Raw genomic sequence first — 21528 nt, forward strand, 5'->3', positions numbered from 1 at the left:
GCCCTCGCAAACAGCATCACGCTACTACTAGCCCATTCCGGGCCAGAGAATTTGCGCCATTTGGGGGGGCCCGACGCCAGAGTGATCCGCGCTGCAGATCTTGAAGTAGCCTTGGATGCAGAGGCGGGTGTAGGGGTACATAAGTATAGGAAGAAATTTGCAAACGCAGATATGCAAAGTGGGAATAGTTACACAATGAGTTTGGGGGAAATAGAATTGTCAGTATAGTAGTGGCAAGCAGTTGTACGCCTGATTGATTTAAGTGTCAAGACCTGATCAATTGGTGACCTGATTACTCTAAAGTTTACAGTTGATTAATTTAAAGGTTAACGACTTGAATTAGTTGACGTGACCATCAATTCACTTGGGACACAATTGGAAGTAAACTGTGGTTTTAATAGTCTTACAACTGAGCCTGCCTGCGACCAGAAGAACTTCCGGTAGTGGGAGGGGCCATGGGCGGAGCCATGGGCGGAGCCAAGGGTGGAGCCCTGTACAAGCTCCTCATCTCCCCTTATGGTGAGAGCCGCGCAACGGCTCACAGACAGAGCCCACAAGGACATAATACTATGCAATACAATAGTGTGAATTACAATACAGTATGAATTCACCACATTAGTTTTAACACAGTTTTTGTTTGTCATACATTCACGTGAGAAAGCAGAATACATGGGAACTGGCACATGTAGGTACGGTTTGAAGAATGTTTAAATATCTCCAGCTGTAGCACCAGATGTTACACCGACAGCTCATGGTCAGCAGCCCAAATTCCTGCTCGATGATGGAGCGCATCTGGACATAGCTCACATTATAATATTATTGGGTTCTGAGGAGAGTGAGAAGCCACCTCCTTAAAGTACGGACCTTGTCACTGAGTAGTCAGCCACGTAACTGCAGAGTGGGATGGATAATTGAGGGAGGGATGACTCCTGCAGGGTGAAAGCATCATGACAGCTGCCCAGGAATCAAGCACCTATATCTATCTACCTGTGGTCACACACTATCTGAACGTTGATACAGTTAAATGCTTTCTGATTTGTGAATCTCTCCAGCCTGTTGCTGGATGCCCTGATGGCCAGATGTGTGCAATCAATTGCTCCTTGCAAATGGCTGGCAGGGGGTGGCAGGTGGCTATTTGGCTATTGCAGAAAAGCATCTGGGAGTCTGTGTCTGTGGAGAAGCTGATAAATTCCACCAGCTGCACAGAAAGGGCCTCTGTAACTATAGCGCTGGGCTGTCGCTTGTGAAATGTCACATAGATTTGCAGCAAAACCCTGGAATGAGCCACAAAATTACTTAGGGCTACTGTAACCTTAACTGCTATGGGTGGCATGGGTTGGCTGTTGCTTTCAGGTGTCATTTCTTCCTATATGATGGCATGGAAGTCTGTGATCAACATCAGGGGCGAAATTCTCTCAGGCCGCGCCAGGTCAGCGAATCGGCGATCGCGCCGTTTTTTTAACGCGACGCCAGTCTGACGCTGTTCCGCCATTCTCTCAACCGGCGAGAACGGCGTCATCATGAATGGGGCCGCGCCGCCTGGAGAATCGGCCGAGGGGGCAAGTCCCCTGATTCTCCAGGGTCCCGTGGCTTCTGCAGCCCGGATGGGCCAAAGTCTCGACGGCGTGATCCCACCTGCAAATGAAAATCGTCAGCCAGTCGTGCTGGCTGATGATGAGGGAGAGGAGGTGAGCAGCCGGCTTACTGCACTTCTGAGACTCTTATGATGGACACGTCCGGGGCTGGGGTTGAGGGGGCAAGGGGAGGGGGGCCTCCATGTTCGAGGGACGGTTGAGGGGGGAGGGGTGGGGAGGGTCCCTCCATGTTCGGCGGGGGCAGTGGAGATGACATGCCAGCCAGCCTGCTATGGCAGGGTGGTGCCAAAGTCTGCGCCCAGTACCTGGGCAGTGTGTGGTAAACCACTGTTACACCTGTATTAGGTGATGTAAGGTAGGACCTGTACTACAGGTTCGCCGGTAGCTCCTGCCTGCTGGCTCCGCCCAGTAGGAGGAGTATAAATATGCGTGTCCTCTATTCAGCAGCCATTTTGCCAGCTGCTGTGGGAGGCCACACATCTTACTGCAATAAAGCCGCAGTTGTATCCAACCTTAGTCTTTGTACAATTGATCGTGCATCACAGGGTACATGACGCATTTATCCTGGCACAATCGTTCATCCCCGCCATGTTCGAGGAATGCCACCCCTCCGCTGAGGGGCTGGTTGCTGGGTGACAAGGGTTACCCATTGCGGTCGTGGCTGATGATGCCTATACAGAGGCCACAGGCTGACACGGAGACCGGATACAATGAGGCTCATGCAGCGACAAGGGGTGTGATCGAGAGAAGCTTCGGCCTGTTGAAGATGCGCTTCGGGTGCCTGGACCGCTCCGGAGCAGTCCTCCAGTACCATTCGGAGAGGGACGGTCGCATCATTGTGGTCTGCTACGTCCTCCACAATATTTCCCAGCAGAGGGGCGATGTGCTGGAGGAGGAGGAGGAGGGGGCAGAGGGGAAGCCCACGGGAAGAGACGCCTCTCCAGATGAGGAGGATGGGGACGAGGGTGGAAACAGATGCGACATGTGAGCTGGATATGGATGGGAGTCTGCACAACGCCACCGGCTTGGCCAGCGAGCACGCGAGGCATTAATCGCCGCACGTTTCACCAACTGGGGGGGGTAGGGGCTCTCTGAGCAGGGTCACTGGCACCACCATACAGCCCCAACTCACCACCCAGCATCCCCACCTCCCACACCACCCCATGCACAGCACCCTCCAGCTGTGGCACAACGGGCTGGTCTCACACGATTGCTTGTAGAAGCACATGCGTTCAATGCCATGGTGAATGATGAAACCCGCTCTGCGATGAGCCGTGAGCTCCAAATCGTTAGCCAATGTCTGACTCATGGCCACAGCTACACCCTTCACTTGGGTGGTCCCTATACGCGTTACTGACACTCCATCACATGGACATGTTGGGTAGCTAGTGGCGGGGTGCAGAGGACGGTGGGGGAGAAGATTTACACCCACCTGGGCTCATCGTTCAACTAACCTTCGAACACAGTGCCACTCAGTCCCCTTCACAACCCCACGGGCACCGGACATAGAACAGAGGCATCTTGCATTGGTGTAAGAGTGAGTTTAAATGTAACGGTAACATAAAAGTGCTCTAGCCCTGATAACTATACTGTGCCCATGCCAACTGACTCGGTGTCAAACCTCTTGGCCTTACGGGCCCTACCACTACGTCTCAGTGTTTCTCCAGACAGTACAGCAAGAGTGGAGGCGGACTGCTGAGACTCCTGCCCTGCGACATGGCTCCCTGTTGGCGCGAATGTCCTGGGGCAGCCCAGCTTGGATGGGCCAGGCTGCTCCACGGGCGTGCTGGATAGCTTGGTGCCACCCTGTTCTGCCCACTGCCTCTGTTCTATGTCCGGTGCCCGTGGGGTTGTGAAGCGGACTGAGTGGCACTGTGTTCGAAGGTCAGTGGAACGATGAGCCCAGGTGGGTGTAAATCTTCTCCCCCACCGCCCTCTGCACCAGGGACGGAACGGGGGAAGTCCGAGGATCCGCGGTGTTCCGGGGCCTCCCTTGCAGGAGTCACCGGAACGGGCCCCAGAACCTCCTCCTCCCTCGGGATGCCCGGAGGCCCTCAAGCCTCTCTATGGGGCGGAGGTGCGAGTGGAGACAAGCCCCGAGGCACCCGCGACACTTGGCGCTGCCAGTCCTGGAGGCCCGCTGTGGTATCAACCTGGGTCTGAATGTTAGCAGCGATGGAGCTCAGTGAGTGGGCCATCCCTGTCTGGGATTGCGCCACCTCCCTCTGTGCTTGTGCGACGCCATCCTGCATCTGGGCGAGGCTTCCGATGCTCTCAGCGATGGCCTGCTGAGACTGAGCCATCACCTGGGCAATGCCGCCGATGCTCTCAGCGATGGCCTGCTGAGACTGAGCCATCGTCTGAGCAATGGCGCCAATGCTCTCAGCGATGGCCTGCTGAGACTGGGCCATCACCTGGGCAATGGCGCCGATGCTCTCAGCGATGGCCTGCTGAGACTGAGCCATCGCATGGGCAATGCCGCCAATGCTCTCAGCGATGGCCTGCTGAGACTGGGCCATCACCTGGGCAATGGCGCCGATGCTCTCAGCGATGGCCTGCTGAGACTGAGCCATCGCCTGGGCAATGCCGCCAATGCTCTCAGCGATGGCCTGCTGAGACTGAGCCATCGCCTGGGCAATGCCGCCAATGCTCTCAGCGATGGCCTGCACCCTGCAGAGCCAGACTCTGTAGGGTGGCTGAGATGTCCAGCTGGCTCTGGCACATGGCTGCCTGTGAGAGGGCAGCCCTGTGCTGGGCAATGAATGATGCGTGCACATAAGGCCCCACGCCTTGCATAACCTGACCCATGGCCGAAACCGTTGCACCCATTGCCTCCACCGCGGACGCCACCCGTGCGGTGTGGGCCTGGGTGGCAGCCATGACCAGAACCACTCCCTCCTCCTGGACGTGGATGGAGTCCTCCACCTGCGTCTGCAGCTGCTGGAGGCTGGCCGCCATCCCATTGTCTAGTCCCTGGGTTTCTAACTGCATCAGGTTGATGGGTGGGTCTGGAATGTCCTGGAACCCAGGAACCGTCTGGACGGCAGCTGGTTGCTGGGGCTGGGCTGCCCTCTGACCGTCCGACCCCCCGGCTGCTCCTACCTCCAGCTGCTGTACCGGTATGGCTGTGTGGTGCACACCAGTCTGTGTCCCAGAAGCCTCATCACTAAAATGCCCAACTGAGGTGCGAGTCTCTGCAATGGTGGAGGGTGTGGTTGACAGCAGTTACGCCACGTCTATGTCCTCATCGGACCCAAAGTCAGGGGTCTCCTGCGTCGAGCCCTGGGCTGATGTTCTTTGTGTCGCTCCCATCTGAGGGGCACTGTCAGATCTGGCTGTCCTCTGTGCATCACTGTCCTGGCTGTCGTGCGTGTCAGTGTCCAGCGTCTCCGTTTCCTGGCTGTCGCTGTCCTGGGTGTCCATCCTCTGTTCATCACTGTCCTGGGTATCAGTCCTCTGTGCGTCAGATTCCTGGGTCCAGGTGACAGGGTAAGGCCTACCTTGCTGCCTGCCCTCCCCGCCGTGGCGTGCGTCCCTGGGGGCATCTGGACCCGGCACTGGTCGTGGGCGAGGAGCACCAGACGGGCTGGGATGATCGGCGGCAGGTCCTGGAAGACACAATACAGCATGTATCATTAGACACGCGGACTGGGGTGAGGGGGTGGAGGGGGTGTGGGGTGATGGGGGAGGGGGTGTGGAGTGATGGGGGGAGGGGTTGTAGTGGGGGGGGGGGGAGAATAGGGTGAGGGTGTGGAGCCAGGCAGGGGGGGTCTCACTTGCTGGTGGACCTCCGATTTGGCAAGGGACAACCTCCCGGGCCCAACTCCGCCAACGAGGTCCAGTGCCCTCTGCTCATCTACTGTGAGGGGGTGCAGTACAGGTGAACCCCCTCCAGTTCTCGCACGCTCCTGTGGTTGTGGACAGTCTTCTCCTGGGCGGGGTGGGGGGGGGGGGGGGGGGGGGGGGGGGGGGGGGGGGGGGGGGGGGGGGGGGGGGGGGGGGAGGGGGAGGGGGGGGGGTGCAAAGCATCAGAATTAGACGGTCTGCAGCATCCCGCGTAGATGTTGGCTAGATGATGGCCTGGGAGCACTGGGCACCCGGTCACGGCGTCTCTCAGGGGTATGCGCAGCCCATGTGGGTCAGGTGGGGGGTTTGGCACCCCTCCTGGGGCGGGTTACTATCACATGTACAGTGGTAGGGATTGGGTGATGCCAGGGGCACATCTCGGTGTACTCACCCTGGCTGCCCTCGTCAGGTCATGCATCTTCTTGAGGCACCGTTCGCCCGTCTGTGGGGTGTACCCCACCGCTCTTACAGCATTGCCCACCTCACGCCAATTCCGCCGGACTGTGCTGGCAGGGTGCCGGTGGCCAAGTCTACAGCACAGGATCGCCCTCCTCTCCTCTACCGCGTCCAGCAGCGTCTCGAGGTCATGGTCCCTGAACCTCGGGGTGGCACGGCGGGGGGCGGCCATCTCGCCAGTCTCGGTGCTGTGCGTTGCTCGCGCACCTTTTATCGACACGGCACCGCGTCATCGTGGCATCGCGTGAATGACGCCAGTCCGGCGCCACGCCCTCCGCGCTTCTCGCTGAGCCCGTGCTGGCCCCTTTTACGGGCTAGAATTAGTCCTCGGGCCGGCCCGTTCATGCCGTCGTAAAATGCGACGCCGTTTACGACGGCGTGGACACTCTGCTCGGGATTGGAGAATCCCGGCCCAGATGTCTGGATATTCTCTGGCACCTCCAACACTGGCATGTCCAGAAAGCTATGCCTAACATGGTGTACCCTGTGCTCAGGATAATATCAGGTCTTCCTTCTTGGTCTCCTGCTGTCTAGGAACATGCACCTCCAGTCGCCTTGCCTCAATGGTGAGAGGGAGCTGCACCCATTTTATAATTGGAGGCCTTTGTTACAAACAGTGCCTAGGCCTCCCCGGACAGGCGCCGGAATGTGGCGACTAGGGGCTTTTCACAGTAACTTCATTGAAGCCTACTCGTGACAATAAGCGATTTTCATTTCATTTTTCATAGGCAAGGTTCCCCAAAAGTGTTAACATGGACGAGATCCCTTGAATTGTTAACTTCCAGCTGGGAAACCGCTGAATTGTTATGACCAGGTGAGGTGGGATGAACTGGCTCTCCTTCTAAAACCCACAGGCCTTATCTGAAGTCTAATATTTTTGTCCGTGTTGCAACACCTCAGGTAACTCAGGACTATTCACCCTGAGTCTGGTTCGGTACAGGTGAAGACACAAAATTTCAGTGGAGGCTTCTGGTAGTGGCCTTGGAGTGAGTGATCGCACATTAAATGGCTCTTGTCCGAGGTTGGATGGTTTGGTCCTTTTTGCCCATTTTGTGGGGTGCTACGTAGGTGGAAAATGAAGGAAAAGTGAAAGCTAGTGAGTCTCCTTCGGCAGGGAATGTATAAGCCCTACCAAACGAAGAATGCAACTAATAAAGGGCAACAGTCAGACCAGGAGGACTCTCAAGGTACAACGGAGGAAACAATGATGGAGAACTCTGTGGCGTCATTGCCCACACAATTGTCAATGGTGCAATTCGTGGAGTTTTTGACAACTAAATTCCAGTGGCTAGCATGGTTGAAGCTGGTGGGGGAGGGGGGTCTTTGACTGACCTCCTGAAGTAGATTGGCTACACAAGTCGCTGAGGAGGAGGTCAAAAGTGGTAAGAGTATGGCGCACAATATGTTTCCTGGCATTTGTATCTTATTAATGCTGGATTAATAAGGGGATCAGGGATTATGGGGAGAAGGCAGGATGGAGATGAAAAACATATCAGCCAAGATTGAATGGCGGAGCAGACCCGATGGGCCGAATGGCCTAATTCTGCTCATACATCTTCTGGTCTTACGGATGACAGAAATGCCTCTATGTTCCTGGCATCAGCATTACTGTGAAGAGTAGAAGGAAGCTATCTCCAAATAAAGTTAATTGAAGGACAACTGATTCAACATCCCAATTCTGCGATGTGAAATAATGTTGAACGTATTGTCCCTGCTATTTTGTTGCCTGGGCGGCTAGTGGGTGGATGATGCTATACACAGCCTACAACCATTCTCCATGCATAGGAAGTACATCAAATTAATTCCAGCAATTCAACTGGTGTCAAGCTCACATCTTGTGGGCAGGCAGAGGCTCTGCATTATGGCTAATTGGGGGATAAAGGAGATAAAGGCCGTACGTGTGCACAACGTAGGTTCCACACTTTATGTACCGCCAACTTTGTTTACAATAGTAAAGGAACAATCTATCCCAGTATCACTGAGAGCCTAATCTTTGCAAATTATAAATACAGCACGGCGTGAGACATCGTTATCTAATCTGATCAATTTTCAGTTGTGATTACCAATTTTTAAATTATTTACCTTCTCCAATTGGATTCCAATATACTTTCTAGAATGATCCAATTAGGAAAAAAAATGACAAGAGCAGGAGATTATACTTACAAGAGCAATGGAAAAGGCCCTCCTATTGATGTATTCCCTAAATAATTTCTTGGACCAATCCTGTACAGATAAGGGATCTGGAAATGAAAATAAATATTGAAAATTGAGACCATCAAATGCCTGCCTTAGGCAAGATGCCTGGGTAGCATCAGCAGCTCCAGGGTGCTACCCTGACCAGAGGTCAACCACCTGAGGCCTCCATTGCCCAGAAGACTCCCCCCCCCCCCCCCCCCCCCCCCCCCAAGTCTGCCTTGTCTCTGTTTGTGGAGACCTGTACTATACGGTGCCCAGCTCGGGTCGCCTAGGCGAGGCCGGTTGATCCCAGGAGCTGGTTAGTTCTGGCATAGACATAGTTAAGTATGCCTGACTGCACAGTTAACGATGCAAATCTGGATCCCACCCATTGAGGGATCGCGATGTGTGCCGAGATCTCGTTCGCTCTCGTGGGGCGTAACGAGTGTCAGGAATCCCGGCGGATGCCTCTCGCGAGATTTGCCAGCCATATCCTATCCTGATTACAGTAGGATGTGCCCGGTAAATCACATCCAATAAATATATTTTAAAATAAATTTAAAGTACCCAATTCTCTTTTTCCAATTAAGGGGTAATTTAGTGGTGGTCAATCCACCTACCCTGCACATCTTGTTGTGCGGGTCAGACACCCACAGACACGGGGAGAATGTGCAAACTCCACATGGACAGTGACCCAGGGCTGGGATCGAACCCGGGTCCTCGGCGCCATAAGGCAACAGTCTTAGCCACTGCACCACCATACAGCATCCGCCCAATAAATACGATCCTTACTTCAATATGCCCACGCCAAGCGCATTGGCAAATGTTACAGATATCACCTGTGCAGCCTGGAAAGATGATGCACAATTGTTGAGGAAAATTGTGGCTTCCGCAGCCACTGGCAATATGGTAAAGATGGACTGTAGTACTTTTTGTTCCTTCCAATATTGATATATTTAACTTTTATAAATGTATCAAAACTCATATTATTTTCATTATTGGATTCTTTTGTGGAGCACAGCCTCTGAAAGATCTGCTTTTGGGACATCAAGAAATAAGAGTTTCTTAGTTTGTACATTTTGGTGTGGGAATATCAATGGTTATGTGCAATGCACCCCAGTAACTCTGCAGGTTAATTGTGTTGTTTCTGGCTAAGGTATCTTTGACACTGGATTCCCAGAATCAGAGGTGATGCCCATTGCCACATTGAGAACTGTTAACAAGCTTCTAAATAGATTGCGTCTGGGAATTTATCACAAAGTGATTCATAACTGTGAACTAACCTATTGCCATTCTATTGCACAATGCACTGGAATTCCAAGATTTCTTCCTCATTAATGCATTATAAATCCTACCTTGTGGAAAAATTTAACTTTTTTCTCACAAGCTTGTGAAGAAATAACTTTTGGGGAATATCACAACAGAGGTCATGGAGCATAGTAACCTTCAGCTCCATTAGGCCTTCTGGAAATGGCATCACTTGCAAGATTGGATAACCAGCTTGCCATCTAAGGCTGGGTAATTGTTTGTCAGGAGAATTCTACGGCTCTGCCTTCTCTGGACTTCTCTTCTCAAACAGCTGGCAAGGGTGAGTAGTTAAAGAATTTATTTCACGGCTGCTCTCTCTCTCCATAAACTGTAGGTGCTTCTTTTCACTTTGAGGTATTCAGGACAAAGATCTGGGACTTACCTCACTGATGAGTATCACCAGTGCTCCAATGATGGTTATCAATTCACCCACAAGTCTCAGATAATCTTCCTTTGTTTGATAGGATTCCTAAATAAAGTAAGCAATATAAAGATGACTGTTAACACAAATACAATGCATTTATCACAAACAATGACCCTGCACCTTGCTTATTGGTAAAATTAGAAGCTTGACCCCTCCTACAGAGGGGGCCAAAAACAGATGCAGAGATAGCAATGTATGATTAACCTGGGCCCATCGACTGCAATGAAGGCAGCCACATACTTGGCTCAGATGTCTCATGCGCGGTTCACCCCTGAGGTTCAGGATACAAATTTCTCCCTGAACGCCATATGTGGGTATGGCCTCCTACTGAGAGCCCTTCTCCACCTTCGTCTCCTCCCTCTTGCAACAGCTTCTCTTACTCTGCACGAGCCTCCGTTCATTCTCCAATTCATGCTGTATTCTGAGAGAATACTTGTTTGTACAGAAACATTAAAATCAGCACAAAGTCCTTACGCACTTGCCAAGTCATCCCCTGCAGGCTTTTGTATAATCTGTGGCAAGAGCCATTAGAAATCAATCAGTTACTAACTTGAAATGATGTTAATAATTCCGTTATAGACAGCTGATGGGGGCTCCATCCTGCGGTGGACATTGCACTTTGTGAGCTCCAAAATGGCAGTGCGAACGTCAAATTAGCGTTACATTAAGTTTATATTACATTAAAAATGACCTTCCTGTTCTGAATACTTTCATTTTCATGTTCACTATACACACATGCACAAATATACCAAATATGTTATCAGATTAAATTCCCTCCAAGATTGACCCCTTTCAGTGAAAGGAGTTGGTTCAATAGGAAGGATCTGCCTGGTAGTAGCAGTCATCTGTTAATCTGCTGAAAGGAGTTAGTTCAATTGATGTTAATTACTGTAGCACATGGCTAAACAATGCAGTGACTCATCAGAAACTCTGTATAAGAGACTGGTCCTTTGAATTGCATGGACAGTACCAACAACATGGGTAAAAAGAGGGATGAAGCCTTGAAAGTAAATCTTAGGGAGCTAGGAAGACAGTAACAAGTAAGAACTCAGAGTCACCACAGAATTGCTACCAGTGCCACATGCCAGTGAGCCCCGAAATAGGAGGTTACAGCTAACAAATGTGAAGTTCTTGAAGCATTAGGACTGGTTCTGGAGGAGGTGTGACCTGTACAAGCTCCTCAATGTGGCTGCAACCAGTATCCTTGCTGGGAGGTTTGCTAGTGCTGTTGGGGAGGGTTTAAACTAGTTTGGCAGGGGAATGGGAACCTGTGAGTAACCTCAGATAGGGCAAAATTAGAAATGGAAATGGAAGGCTGAAAATCAGTGATTTTGTTTTAGTGTATCCTTAAACCCACACACTGTTTTTAGTGGGGGAATAGTGGGTGTCATAATATACATCCAGGTATATGATGGTGCACAGACAGGCATTGATTGACACACAGGATGACCAGTGAACACACAGAACACAGCAGCCAATCACCAGACAGGACACAACCACTATAAAGCCAGAGGGCACGAGTTTTCCCGCTCTCTTGGGATCCAGCCTCTGAGACAGTCAGAGCCCGTGAGCAGCAACTAGAACAAATACCATGTGGTAGTTAAATCACCACCAATCAGCTCTCCCCTTCAAAGGAGACTATGGTGACTACCTTTATACTTCAATGCAATGAGTATAGTAAATAAATCAATGAGCAGAAGGCACAGATGAAAGCATGAGTATGCTATCAGAGCTACTACACAAACATGAACAGGAATGGCAGCTCAACATTCCTGCTTACTGGGTATTCAGACAAGATAGGAAGAGGGATAAAAAAGAAGGGGCTGTCAGCTTTGGTTAGATGAGCAATTACAGCAGGAGGAAGGGTGATATGTTAGAAGGATCATCTATTGAGGCCATATGGATTGAACTTGGAACAAAACAGAGGCAGTCACACACCCAGCAATGTACTGTAGAACCCAAAGCCATCAGCAGGAGATAGAAGAGCAAATATGTAGACAAATCTCTGAGAATTGCACAAACTGTATAGCAGTAATAGTAGGAGATATTATCTACCTCAATATTCACTCGAATAGTTTTAGTGTGAAAGGAATGGAGGGAACAGAATTCTTGAAGTGCATTCAGAAGAATGTTTTTGGCCAGGATGTAACAAGTCCAATAAGAGAAGGTGTGGTTCTGGACTTTGTTTCAGGAAATGAAACTGGCCAGACGGAAGGAATAATAGTGGGAGAGTAATTTGATGGTAATGATTATAATTCCGTTTGTTTTGACATAATTGCGGAAAAGGACAAAGATAAAAATGAGTTAAAGTCCAAAATTTGGGCGAGGCTAAATTTCACTAAGCTGGGGAGTGGTTTAGTAAAAGTGGATTGGGAACAGCTACTGGAAGGCAAATCAGCATCAGAGCGGTGGGAGGAATTCAAGGGGTTCAGAGTAAACAGGTTCCCACAAAGAAAAATGGTGGGATTGCCAGATCTAGAGATGTCTGGATGTCAAGATGCTCACATGATAACGTAAGGCAGAAGAGGACAGTTTATGTCAGGCACTGAGAGCTCAGTACTGAAGAAAGGCGAGAGAAATATAGAAAGAGGAAGCTGAGTTTCCTCTGGGTGCTCCGGTTTCCTCCCACAGTCCAAAGATGTACGGGTTAGGTGGATTGGCCATGCTAAATTGCCCGTAGTGTCCTAAAAGTAAGGTTAGGTGGGGGGGGGGGGGGTTGTTGGGTTACGGGTATAGGGTGGGTTTGAGTAGGGTGATCATTGCTCGGCACAACATCGAGGGCCGAAGGGCCTGTTCTGTGCTGTACTGTTCTATAGTTCTATAGGTTCACTCCCCTCTATCCAGACACGCCGCGGATCGGAACAGAGTATTTCTGTTAGCAGAGAGGTCAGTGACAAGGGGATTTAAAATGATTCATAGAAAGATTAGGAGGGAAGTGAGGAAAGATCTTTTGACTCAGAAGGCTGTGGGGGTCTGGAACTCATTGCCTGAAAGGACAGTAAAGACAGAAACCCTCAACTCATCTCACAGGTGTTTGGATATGCACCTCAAGTGCAAGGCTTTGGGCCAAATGCTGCAATGTGGGATTAGGCTGGGCAGCCATTTTCCGGCTGACACAGACAAGATGGGCCAAACGGTCTCTTTCTGTGGTGTACAGTTTCTATGATTCTGTCTATGTGCTCCACGGATGTCATTTGGAAAATCTGAGGCCATTCACAGTGCCCAGAAAAGTCATTCTAATATTCCCAATTTCCTGCCCATCTGCTTTGACTTCAGGAAATCTGCTGCCTTGGAAAAACCTTTCCATTGGGAATGTTAAGTCATTTTGTTGTGTACTGGCAATACTGTTCTGGAAATATATTTAATTTTTTTCATTTTAAAGACAATGGGGCTAGATTTTGCCAGGGCAACCGTGCCCCTGGCTGGCTGTCTTCGAGGCCTACATTACCTCAGCGGACCCTTCACCATCAGAAGCTCATAAAGTGCAACTATTTTACTCAAGGTTGAGCTCCAGCATGTTCCCGCTGATACAGGACGCGCCGACCTACGCCCGTGCTATGGAACGGCTCAAAGAAAATTATGTCCAGTCGACGAACACTCTGTTTGCGAGGCATGTACTCTCCACTCGCGTCCAGCAACCGGGTGAGTCGATTGAGGACTACTGGCGGGCCCTTATCCCTCTAGTACGGGACTGAGAGTGCCAGGCTGTCTCGGCTACGGAACATTCGCTTCTCCTCATGCGAGATGCCTTTGTGACAGGTATTGCATCGGACCCCATCCGGCAACGACTGCTGGAAGAGGCCGCACTCGATCTAGCGGCGACAAAGACTTTAGCGCTCTCTATGACGGCCACTTCCATAACGTGCAATCATACCCCGCCCATTCATCCCACCCATCCTACCCCTCGTAGACCCCGCAACCGACCCCCCCGAATGGGGCCGTTCCCGAGCAGTATGCCTGCGCTACTCACCACACCGCGCACCCTGGGGGTCCCCACGGCTACTTCTGCGGCCAGCAGAAGCACCCCCGCCAGCACTGACCGGCCCACGCCGCGACCTGCAAATCTTGTGGCAAGAAAGGCCACTATGCAATGGTGTGTCAGGCCCAGGCTTTTGCCTCTATCGCGCCCAACCTCTCCCCCTCTCCCCAGCCGATCGCACAATGGGCCTCGCTGTCCACAGCACCCGGGGCCACGTGCGATCAGTGGACACCGCCATCTTGCCCCGCCCCCGCAACATGCGCTCCATGGTCGCTGCCATCTGGCGCCGCCCCCACAACGTGCGCTGCATGGGCGCCGCCATCTTCATCCCCGCAGGTACTTCGGACGCCGCCATTTTGTCCACCCCTTGGGACTGGACCACTGGACCCGGGTCACTGCCACTACTCATCGGAATCTTCGGGCTCTTCGGGCGATCGCCCGCTACTCGCCTCCGTACCCTCGGCTACGTAGTCCAAAACAGACTACTGGGGCCCGATCCCGACCGCATGCGTCCCCTCATGGAGCTTCCCCTCCCCCACTGCCCCAGGGCTCTCAAACGATGCCTGGGGTTCTTTTCTTACTACGCCCAGTGGGTACCACAATACGCGGACAAGGCCCGCCCACTGATCCAGTCCACGCAATTTCCCCTCGCGGCCGAGGCACAACAGGCCTTCGCCCATATTCGCTCAGACATAGCCAAGGCTGGTATGCACGCAGTAGATGAGACACTGCCCTTCCAAATAGAGAGCGATGCTTCAGACTTGCTCTTGCCCCCACTCTAAACCAGGCAGGCAGACCCGTGGCATTCTTTTCCCGCACCCTCCATGCCTCCGAAATTCGACATTCCTCTGTTGAAAAGGAGGCCCAGGCTATCGTTGAAGTGATGCGGCACTGGAGGCATTACCTGGCCGGCAGGAGGTTCACCCTCCTCACTGACCAACGGTCGGTTGCCTTCATGTTCAACAACACGCAGCGGGGCAAGATCAAAAACGACAAAATCTTGCGGTAGAGAATCGAGCTCTCCACCTATAATTACGAGATCTTGTATCGCCCCGGCAAACTCAACGAGCCCCCAGACTCCCTCTCCCGAGGTACATGTGCCAGCGCACAAGTGAACCAGCTCCGTGCCTTGCACGAGAGCCTTTGCCATCTGGGGGTCATTCGGTTGTACCACCTAATCAAAGCCCGCAATCTGCCCTACTCCGTCGAGGAAGTACGGACAGTCACCAGAGACTGCCAGGTCTGTGCGGAGTGCAAGCCGCACTTCTACCGGCCAGACCGTGCCCGCCTGGTGAAAGCGTCCCGCCCCTTTGAACGCCTCAGCTTGGATTTCAAAGCGCCCCTCCCCTCCACCGACCGCAACATGTACATCTTTAGTGTGGTCAATTAATTCTCTAGGTTCCCCTTCGCCATCCCATGCCCTGATATGATGTCTGCCACTGTCATCAAGGCCCTCGATTCCATGTTTGCTCTGTTCGGTTTCCCCGACTACATCCACTGTGACAGGGGATCCTCATTCATGAGCAATGAGCTGCGTCAGTTCCTGCTCAGCAGGGGTATCGCCTCCAGCAGGATGACCAGCTACAACCCCTGGGGAAACAGGCAGGTAGAAAGGGAGAACGGGACAGTATGGAGGGCCGTCCAGCTGGCCCTACAGTCCAGGAACCTCCCAGCCACTCGCTGGCAGCAGGTCCTCCCTGATGCACTCCATTCCATTCGGTCACTGCTGTGCACCGCGACTAACAAAACACCCCATGAACTTGTTTTACCCTTCCCTAGGAAGTCTACATCCGGGGTATCGCTCCCGACGTGGCTCGCAGCTCCAGGGCCCGTCCTACCTCGTAGGCATGTCAGACTCCACAAGGCGGTCCCTCTAGTGGACAGGGTACGCCTGCTCCACGCGAACCCCCAGTATGCCTACGTGGAGTTCCCCAACGGCCGCCAGGATACAGTCTCGCTCAGGGACCTGGCACCCTTGGGTGCCGATCCCATGCCCACACAACTCCCCACCCACGTGCCACCCTCCCTTCTCCCGGCGCTCCCAGCATCAGCCCCACCAGGTCCATCCCTCATTCCCCTGCCCACATTAGAGGACATGGAAGATTTCAGCTCGCTCCCGGAGTCGTCCAGCCACTGGCCAGCACCAAGACCGCCACCACCGGTGCCGTCGACGCCGACACCACCTGTGCAGACGTCGCCACCACTGCTGCATCGCTCTCAACCCACCGTCAGACCACCGGTCAGACTCAATCTATGACGGGCACCGGGTTGCAAGATGGACACCTGATTTCCCCTCCCCCCCCTCTGTAAATAAATCACTGCTTATGTATTATAATTTCACGTCACCCCCGCCGGACTCATTCTTAACAGGGGGTGAATGTGGCGATCCACCACTGTATATATATGTGTGTACCTCTTTTAGGGGATGTACAATAGTACCTGCTATTACAGGTTTGCCGGTAAGCCCCTGCCGGCTAACTCCGCCCACTGGGAGCAGTATAAATATTCATAAGCTCTCCTGAGCTGCCATTCTACAGCTGCAGTTGAGGGAATAACATCTCATGGTAATAAAGCCTCTTTTGTACCGTTTCGTGTTTCTGTGTGCAATTTTTAGCTCATCATGGTCCTAGACTCTCCCACAAAGGCAAGCAACCAAATCAGCATCTGGTTGTCTCCTCATTTTCCACATGTTTTCACTATTTAAATCCTCCTGCACAAACACGGGCTGTTGTTGGAAATTATTTATTGCAGTCTATATTATTGCATTATCTTTTCCACCAAATTTTAATGTTTCATAATGGTGAGGCTGTGAGAAAGACTTGGGATGATAAACATGTACATAACTGGAGAATGTCAATATTAGGAAATGCTTATACTCACTGCCAATGTCTTCTGTGTCCTAATGGTAAGGTTGTCAGATAAACCAGGTGGAATTGGCTTCAAGGGCCGATACAGGCTCGAAACGGTAAATATAATAATGTACATAATATAGGAGAACATCCATATCAGGAAATACTTGTACCCAAAAGAATTCCACTTTTGATGTAATAACTCCTTCACTGGTTTCGCATCAACAAGTTTGCGAACCTGCAAAAGTAAAATCAATTAATGTCGGGTCAGTTTTCCATCAGTGTTTTCGGTCTTATTTTTCAGCCAATCTTCTCCCCTTCCGATGGAGTGACGTAATTGACCATGGCGTGATTCTCCCAAAAAATGATGGAGGCCGCGATCTTCCCTGCTGCGCCAGATAAACATCTCGCCACGGCGCAGCGTAGCTGGTGAACGCAATCTCGCAAGATGTTGCGAGAGGAATCCCGCCCACAATGGGTGGGATCAGTTTTGGGCAATTCTGCACGTTAGAGCGAGGCAGTAAGCCTTACTCAATGTGCAGATTCTCAAGGTACCTGAGGCTTTGGCATTCAATCCCTTTGCCTCATGGACCTCGGCGAGTGCTGTTCAATACTGCGCCCCACAAACGGGCATCAGACAGAACAACACTCGTGGGGGTCTCCCTGGGGATCGGATTCCCCCAGCTGCATCGCCTTTGGGCAGGTTGGTGACCTGGTACTGCTGGTGCCACCTAGGTACCCTGGCAGTGCCAACCTGGCATCCTGGCAGTACCATCTGGGTGCCATCCTGGCACTTCCAAGGTGCCCAGCTGGCATTTGTGGCACAATTGGGCCGGTGTTGCCCACCATGTTTATTAGGGGTTGCAAGGGGTCCTCCCAAGTTGCGTTTGGGCCAGGGGGATGTCAGGGATTATTTTTGTGGGCCTCGGCGATCGGGACGCCATTTAAACATTTTATGACGGGAGCCCCCCATTGTAAAAAATGGTGCTGTGTGTGTCCTCGGCCGCGTGTTCCCGTTCGGGACCCGAATTCAACACAACTTCCTTTTGGGAAGATCGTGCTCGAAGTGTCATTTTGGGTGAGTTTGGCGTAGTTTTTCCTGCCGGCTTTTTGGGTGAGAGCCACACCGGTATTTACCCACACATTATCATTTTTCTGGGCCTTGAGTTTCTCCCTGGTTCAGTCCACATTTAGGGCATGGAGGGTAGAGTCCCGTGGCATGCAAGGTTAGCCTGGTATTTCCTGGTGCTCGGAGCGCTGAGAAACATCATCCTATCTAACGCCCATCCGGGTAGATCGGGGGCCTCAGTGGGGAACTCCCTGACAGGCCGCACGTAGCCCCATCTTCTGCACCGAGGAGCTCGATGCAGGGAATTGAACCCGCGCTGCTGGCCTCGCTCTGCATCACCTATCAGCCATCCAGCCAACTGAGCTAAACCGCCCCCAATACCTGAGTTGCTAAATGAAGATTTCAAGTGGGGAGCCATTACCAGTATGTTTACTGAAGTCCATTTTCATTGAAAATGTAAATGTAATTTGCACAATAGAGACCGCAAAGTCACAACACATGTAGAACTGTCCTCCGGAAAGGTATGGTTTAATAGACAACTACAGCAAGGTACAGGTAGGTTTATTTTTATGATTACCTCACTATTTCTGCTTGTTGTTATGATGTCCAGGACTGATTTTTGATCACCCCATGTATCAATGTTGGTGAGATCATAGACACAGTAAGAAATTGTTCCCATTGTCCAGTATATTTTCTTCTGCTTTTGCACCAAGTAGTTGAACATCTACAGGGGAAAAAGCATTTAATACGTTACACAAAGTATTTTAAAAATGTAGGTACATTTTTAAACAAACTATTTTATATGGTTCAAATTTAATTAGAATGCACTCATTCTCCTGAGGTTGTGATCTCCTCTGTGTGGCTACAAATCGGAGTTTGAGCAAAAGTTAGTATTTCCATCTCAGATAAAAGTTAGGAGGGATTCTCCGTTTCTGAGACTAAGTGCTGATGCCGGCGTAGAATTCGTGGACTTTCACTCCAGCAAAACTGGCGCCACACCTGGACCGATCTCGCTACGGTTAAGGGGCTACGTGGAACACAATCAATTCTAATGAGAAACGGTGCCGGGTTCCCCGGTTTCACGACAGACATTCTGGAGCTGACACCACTGTTGTATATAATGCATGCGAGATGTAATACGGTAAGGCTCCTGTACTACAGGTATGGGGGTAGATCCCTGCCTGCTGACTCCGCCCAGTAGGCGGAGTATAAATGTGTGTGCTCACTGAGCTGCAGCCATTTCAGCAGCAGCTGTGGGAGGCTACATATCTCTGCGTAATAAAGCCTTGATTACACTCTACTCTCGTCTCATCGTAATTGCTAGTGCATCAATAGCTGCAGCCGCATATACACACTGCACTCCCCACACATTGGGGCCTCACGGTAGCATGGTGGTTAGCATCAATGCTTCACAGCTCCAGGGTCCCAGGTTCGATTCCCGGCTGGGTCACTGTCTGTGTGGAGTTTGCACGTCCTCCCCGTGTCTGCGTGGGTTTCCTCCGGGTGCTCCGGTTTCCTCCCACAGTCCAAAGATGTGCGGGTTAGGTGGATTGGCCATGCTAAATTGCCCGTAGTGTAAGGTTAATGGGGGGATTGTTGGGTTACGGGTATATGGGTTACGTGGGTTTAAGTAAGGTGATTATTGCTCGGCACAACATTGAGGGCCGAAGGGCCTGTTCTGTGCTGTACTGTTCTATTCTATAAACACACTACCCCAGCCAACAAGATGGCATTAAGGAGAGCAGCCCCAAGGTTCGTGTACGCAGGGCACGAGACCCTCCTGGACGCTGTGGAGGAGAGGAGGATGACCTTTTACCCCGGCCCGGGAAGGAGGCTGCCAGCTGCTGTCCTTCGCCGGGACTGGGCGCAGGCGACAGAGGCGGTCAGTGCCGTGGGCAACGTCGGCCAAAGCAGCCATGCCGCAAAAAACTGCACAGCCTCCTCAGGGCGGCCAGGGTGAGCAGGCAGCGCTGAGCCCTTGGCACCAACTCCCATTCCACATACCCGTAACCGGACAATCCCCCCCCCCCCCCCCACCCAGAGGGATGGGCGAACCAAAACCTCGCACCACATGCCGGTACCCATACGGGTGCCCAGCTACACACCCCCTGGGCTGCATGCATTGGACTGTCCAACACTGTTGTTTTCTGATCCCCCCCCCCTACCCCGCTCGGAGAAGGCCACTCACAACGACCGGGAGCGGGAGAAGGCAGGTGGGGAACCACGACCTGCGGGCCTTCACTGTGGCTAAGCAGAGGGTCTGCGACCCAGAGGAAAGGGAGGTCGCCGAGGTGGAGTTGAGTCGCAGGCGAGGAAATGAGACCCTGCTTAGTTGTGGTTCCCTATGATACATGTGTCAACCTCTCCCCCCACACCACCCTCACTCCCAAGCCACCCCAACACCACTCCCACACCGCCTTCAACCAACACCCCCCCCCCCCACCCACCCACCCCCCCCCCCCCCCCCCCCACCCCCCCCCCCCCCCCCCCCCCCCCACCCCCCCGGCCCGCGGTCTAATCATGCGTCTTGTCTTGTGTCATGCAGGACCTGTTAGTGGTGCGGCGGGTCTATCTGGCATACTCGCCCCCAGCCAGTGCCACAGCCAGAGACCCTGGTGCACGTGTCGGAGGATGACACGGATTTCCCGTCACAGCTGTCTACAACACCCTCCACCATCCCAGAGACACTCACCTCGGTTGCGTACTGTAGTGAAGATGCTCCTGGGACACTCTCTAGTGCTCACCACACAGTTGACCTAGTACAGCAGGTGAAGGGGGCGGACAGTCGGTGGGGAGGCCAACCCCCGGAACTAACTGCCCTAACTGGGTCTCGGGCTTCTGTAAAGGACAGTTCCATCAATTGTGGAGATGCAGTCACAGAGCCATGGACTACATGAGGGGTTGTCGGCAAGTATCCAGTACCTGCAGGTGCAGTTGGAGGAGTCGAACCATGTACAGCAGCAGGATGTGATGCTGCCAATGCGTGCCACCCAGTCCAACACCACATGAGTGGCGTCTGCAGTGGAAGCATTGGGGATGACAGTTTCCGCTATGGATCAGCATGTCCAAGGCTTGGGGCATCCTGTGCAGGCGCAGGCTGAGGCAGCCATGTGCCAAAGCCATCTGGACATTGCAGCGGCGCTCCTGAGCCTGGCCCAGTCACAACAGACCATGGCTGGGAACGTCGATGGCATTGCCAGGCGCTGGCCGACGTTGCACAGACCCAGATGGAGATGCCGCAGTTACTGGCTGATGTGACACAAACCCAGAACATGGTGGACAGTCAATGGGTGATGTGGCATAGTCCCATAAGGTGATGGTCCACTCCCTGTGCTCCATGGCAGCGAGTATGCGGACGTTGGTTGAGTACAGAGCGGGCCTAGAGGACTGGCAGCGCCAGGTGGCAGGTGAGCCTCAGGGGATAGCTTCACCCGCAGCCCAGTCCCATGGAATAGACCGGGGCCATCGTGCACCTCGAGGTGGGAGGAGGTGAGGGGGCCCGTGGTGGTGACCCCTGCAGGGGAGGTGCCGGAACTCAAATCCCCCCCCCCCCCCCCACTCCCCCTGTCCCTGGTGTATCTGGTGGGCAGCAGGCAGAACAGGTCGGCACCATGACACCAGGAAAACCCGAGCAAAAGCCGGGCCCATCCAGGCCCAGTCGATCCAGAACACGGCCACCAATGGGGACCCAGGTCACAGAGCCGGAATCACAGCAGGCCACCTCCACTCCTGCTATACCGTCTGGGGAACCACCCAGATGTAGCGTTAGGGCCCGTAAAGCCAGAAAGTTAGCCACTAGTTAAGTTAGCATGGGTGCAGGGCACAGT

At 52.6% G+C, this 21528-nt stretch overlaps 1 protein-coding gene across 1 annotated transcript in view; it reads right to left on the reverse strand.

Moving 5' to 3' along the window:
• Positions 1-21528, reverse strand: part of LOC119976205 (transient receptor potential cation channel subfamily V member 6-like) — a 76167-nt gene that overhangs the window by 28365 nt on the left and 26274 nt on the right. The window contains exons 7-10 of the mRNA XM_038816517.1: positions 18279-18425; positions 16664-16870; positions 9763-9849; positions 8061-8137 (exon numbers count right to left, since the gene is read on the reverse strand). Of these exons, the coding sequence (XP_038672445.1) occupies positions 8061-8137; positions 9763-9849; positions 16664-16870; positions 18279-18425 (518 nt within the window). The remainder of the gene's footprint in view (positions 1-8060; positions 8138-9762; positions 9850-16663; positions 16871-18278; positions 18426-21528) is intronic.

The sequence above is a fragment of the Scyliorhinus canicula genome, chromosome 13 (assembly GCF_902713615.1).
Source record: "Scyliorhinus canicula chromosome 13, sScyCan1.1, whole genome shotgun sequence".
NCBI lineage: Eukaryota > Metazoa > Chordata > Chondrichthyes > Carcharhiniformes > Scyliorhinidae > Scyliorhinus > Scyliorhinus canicula.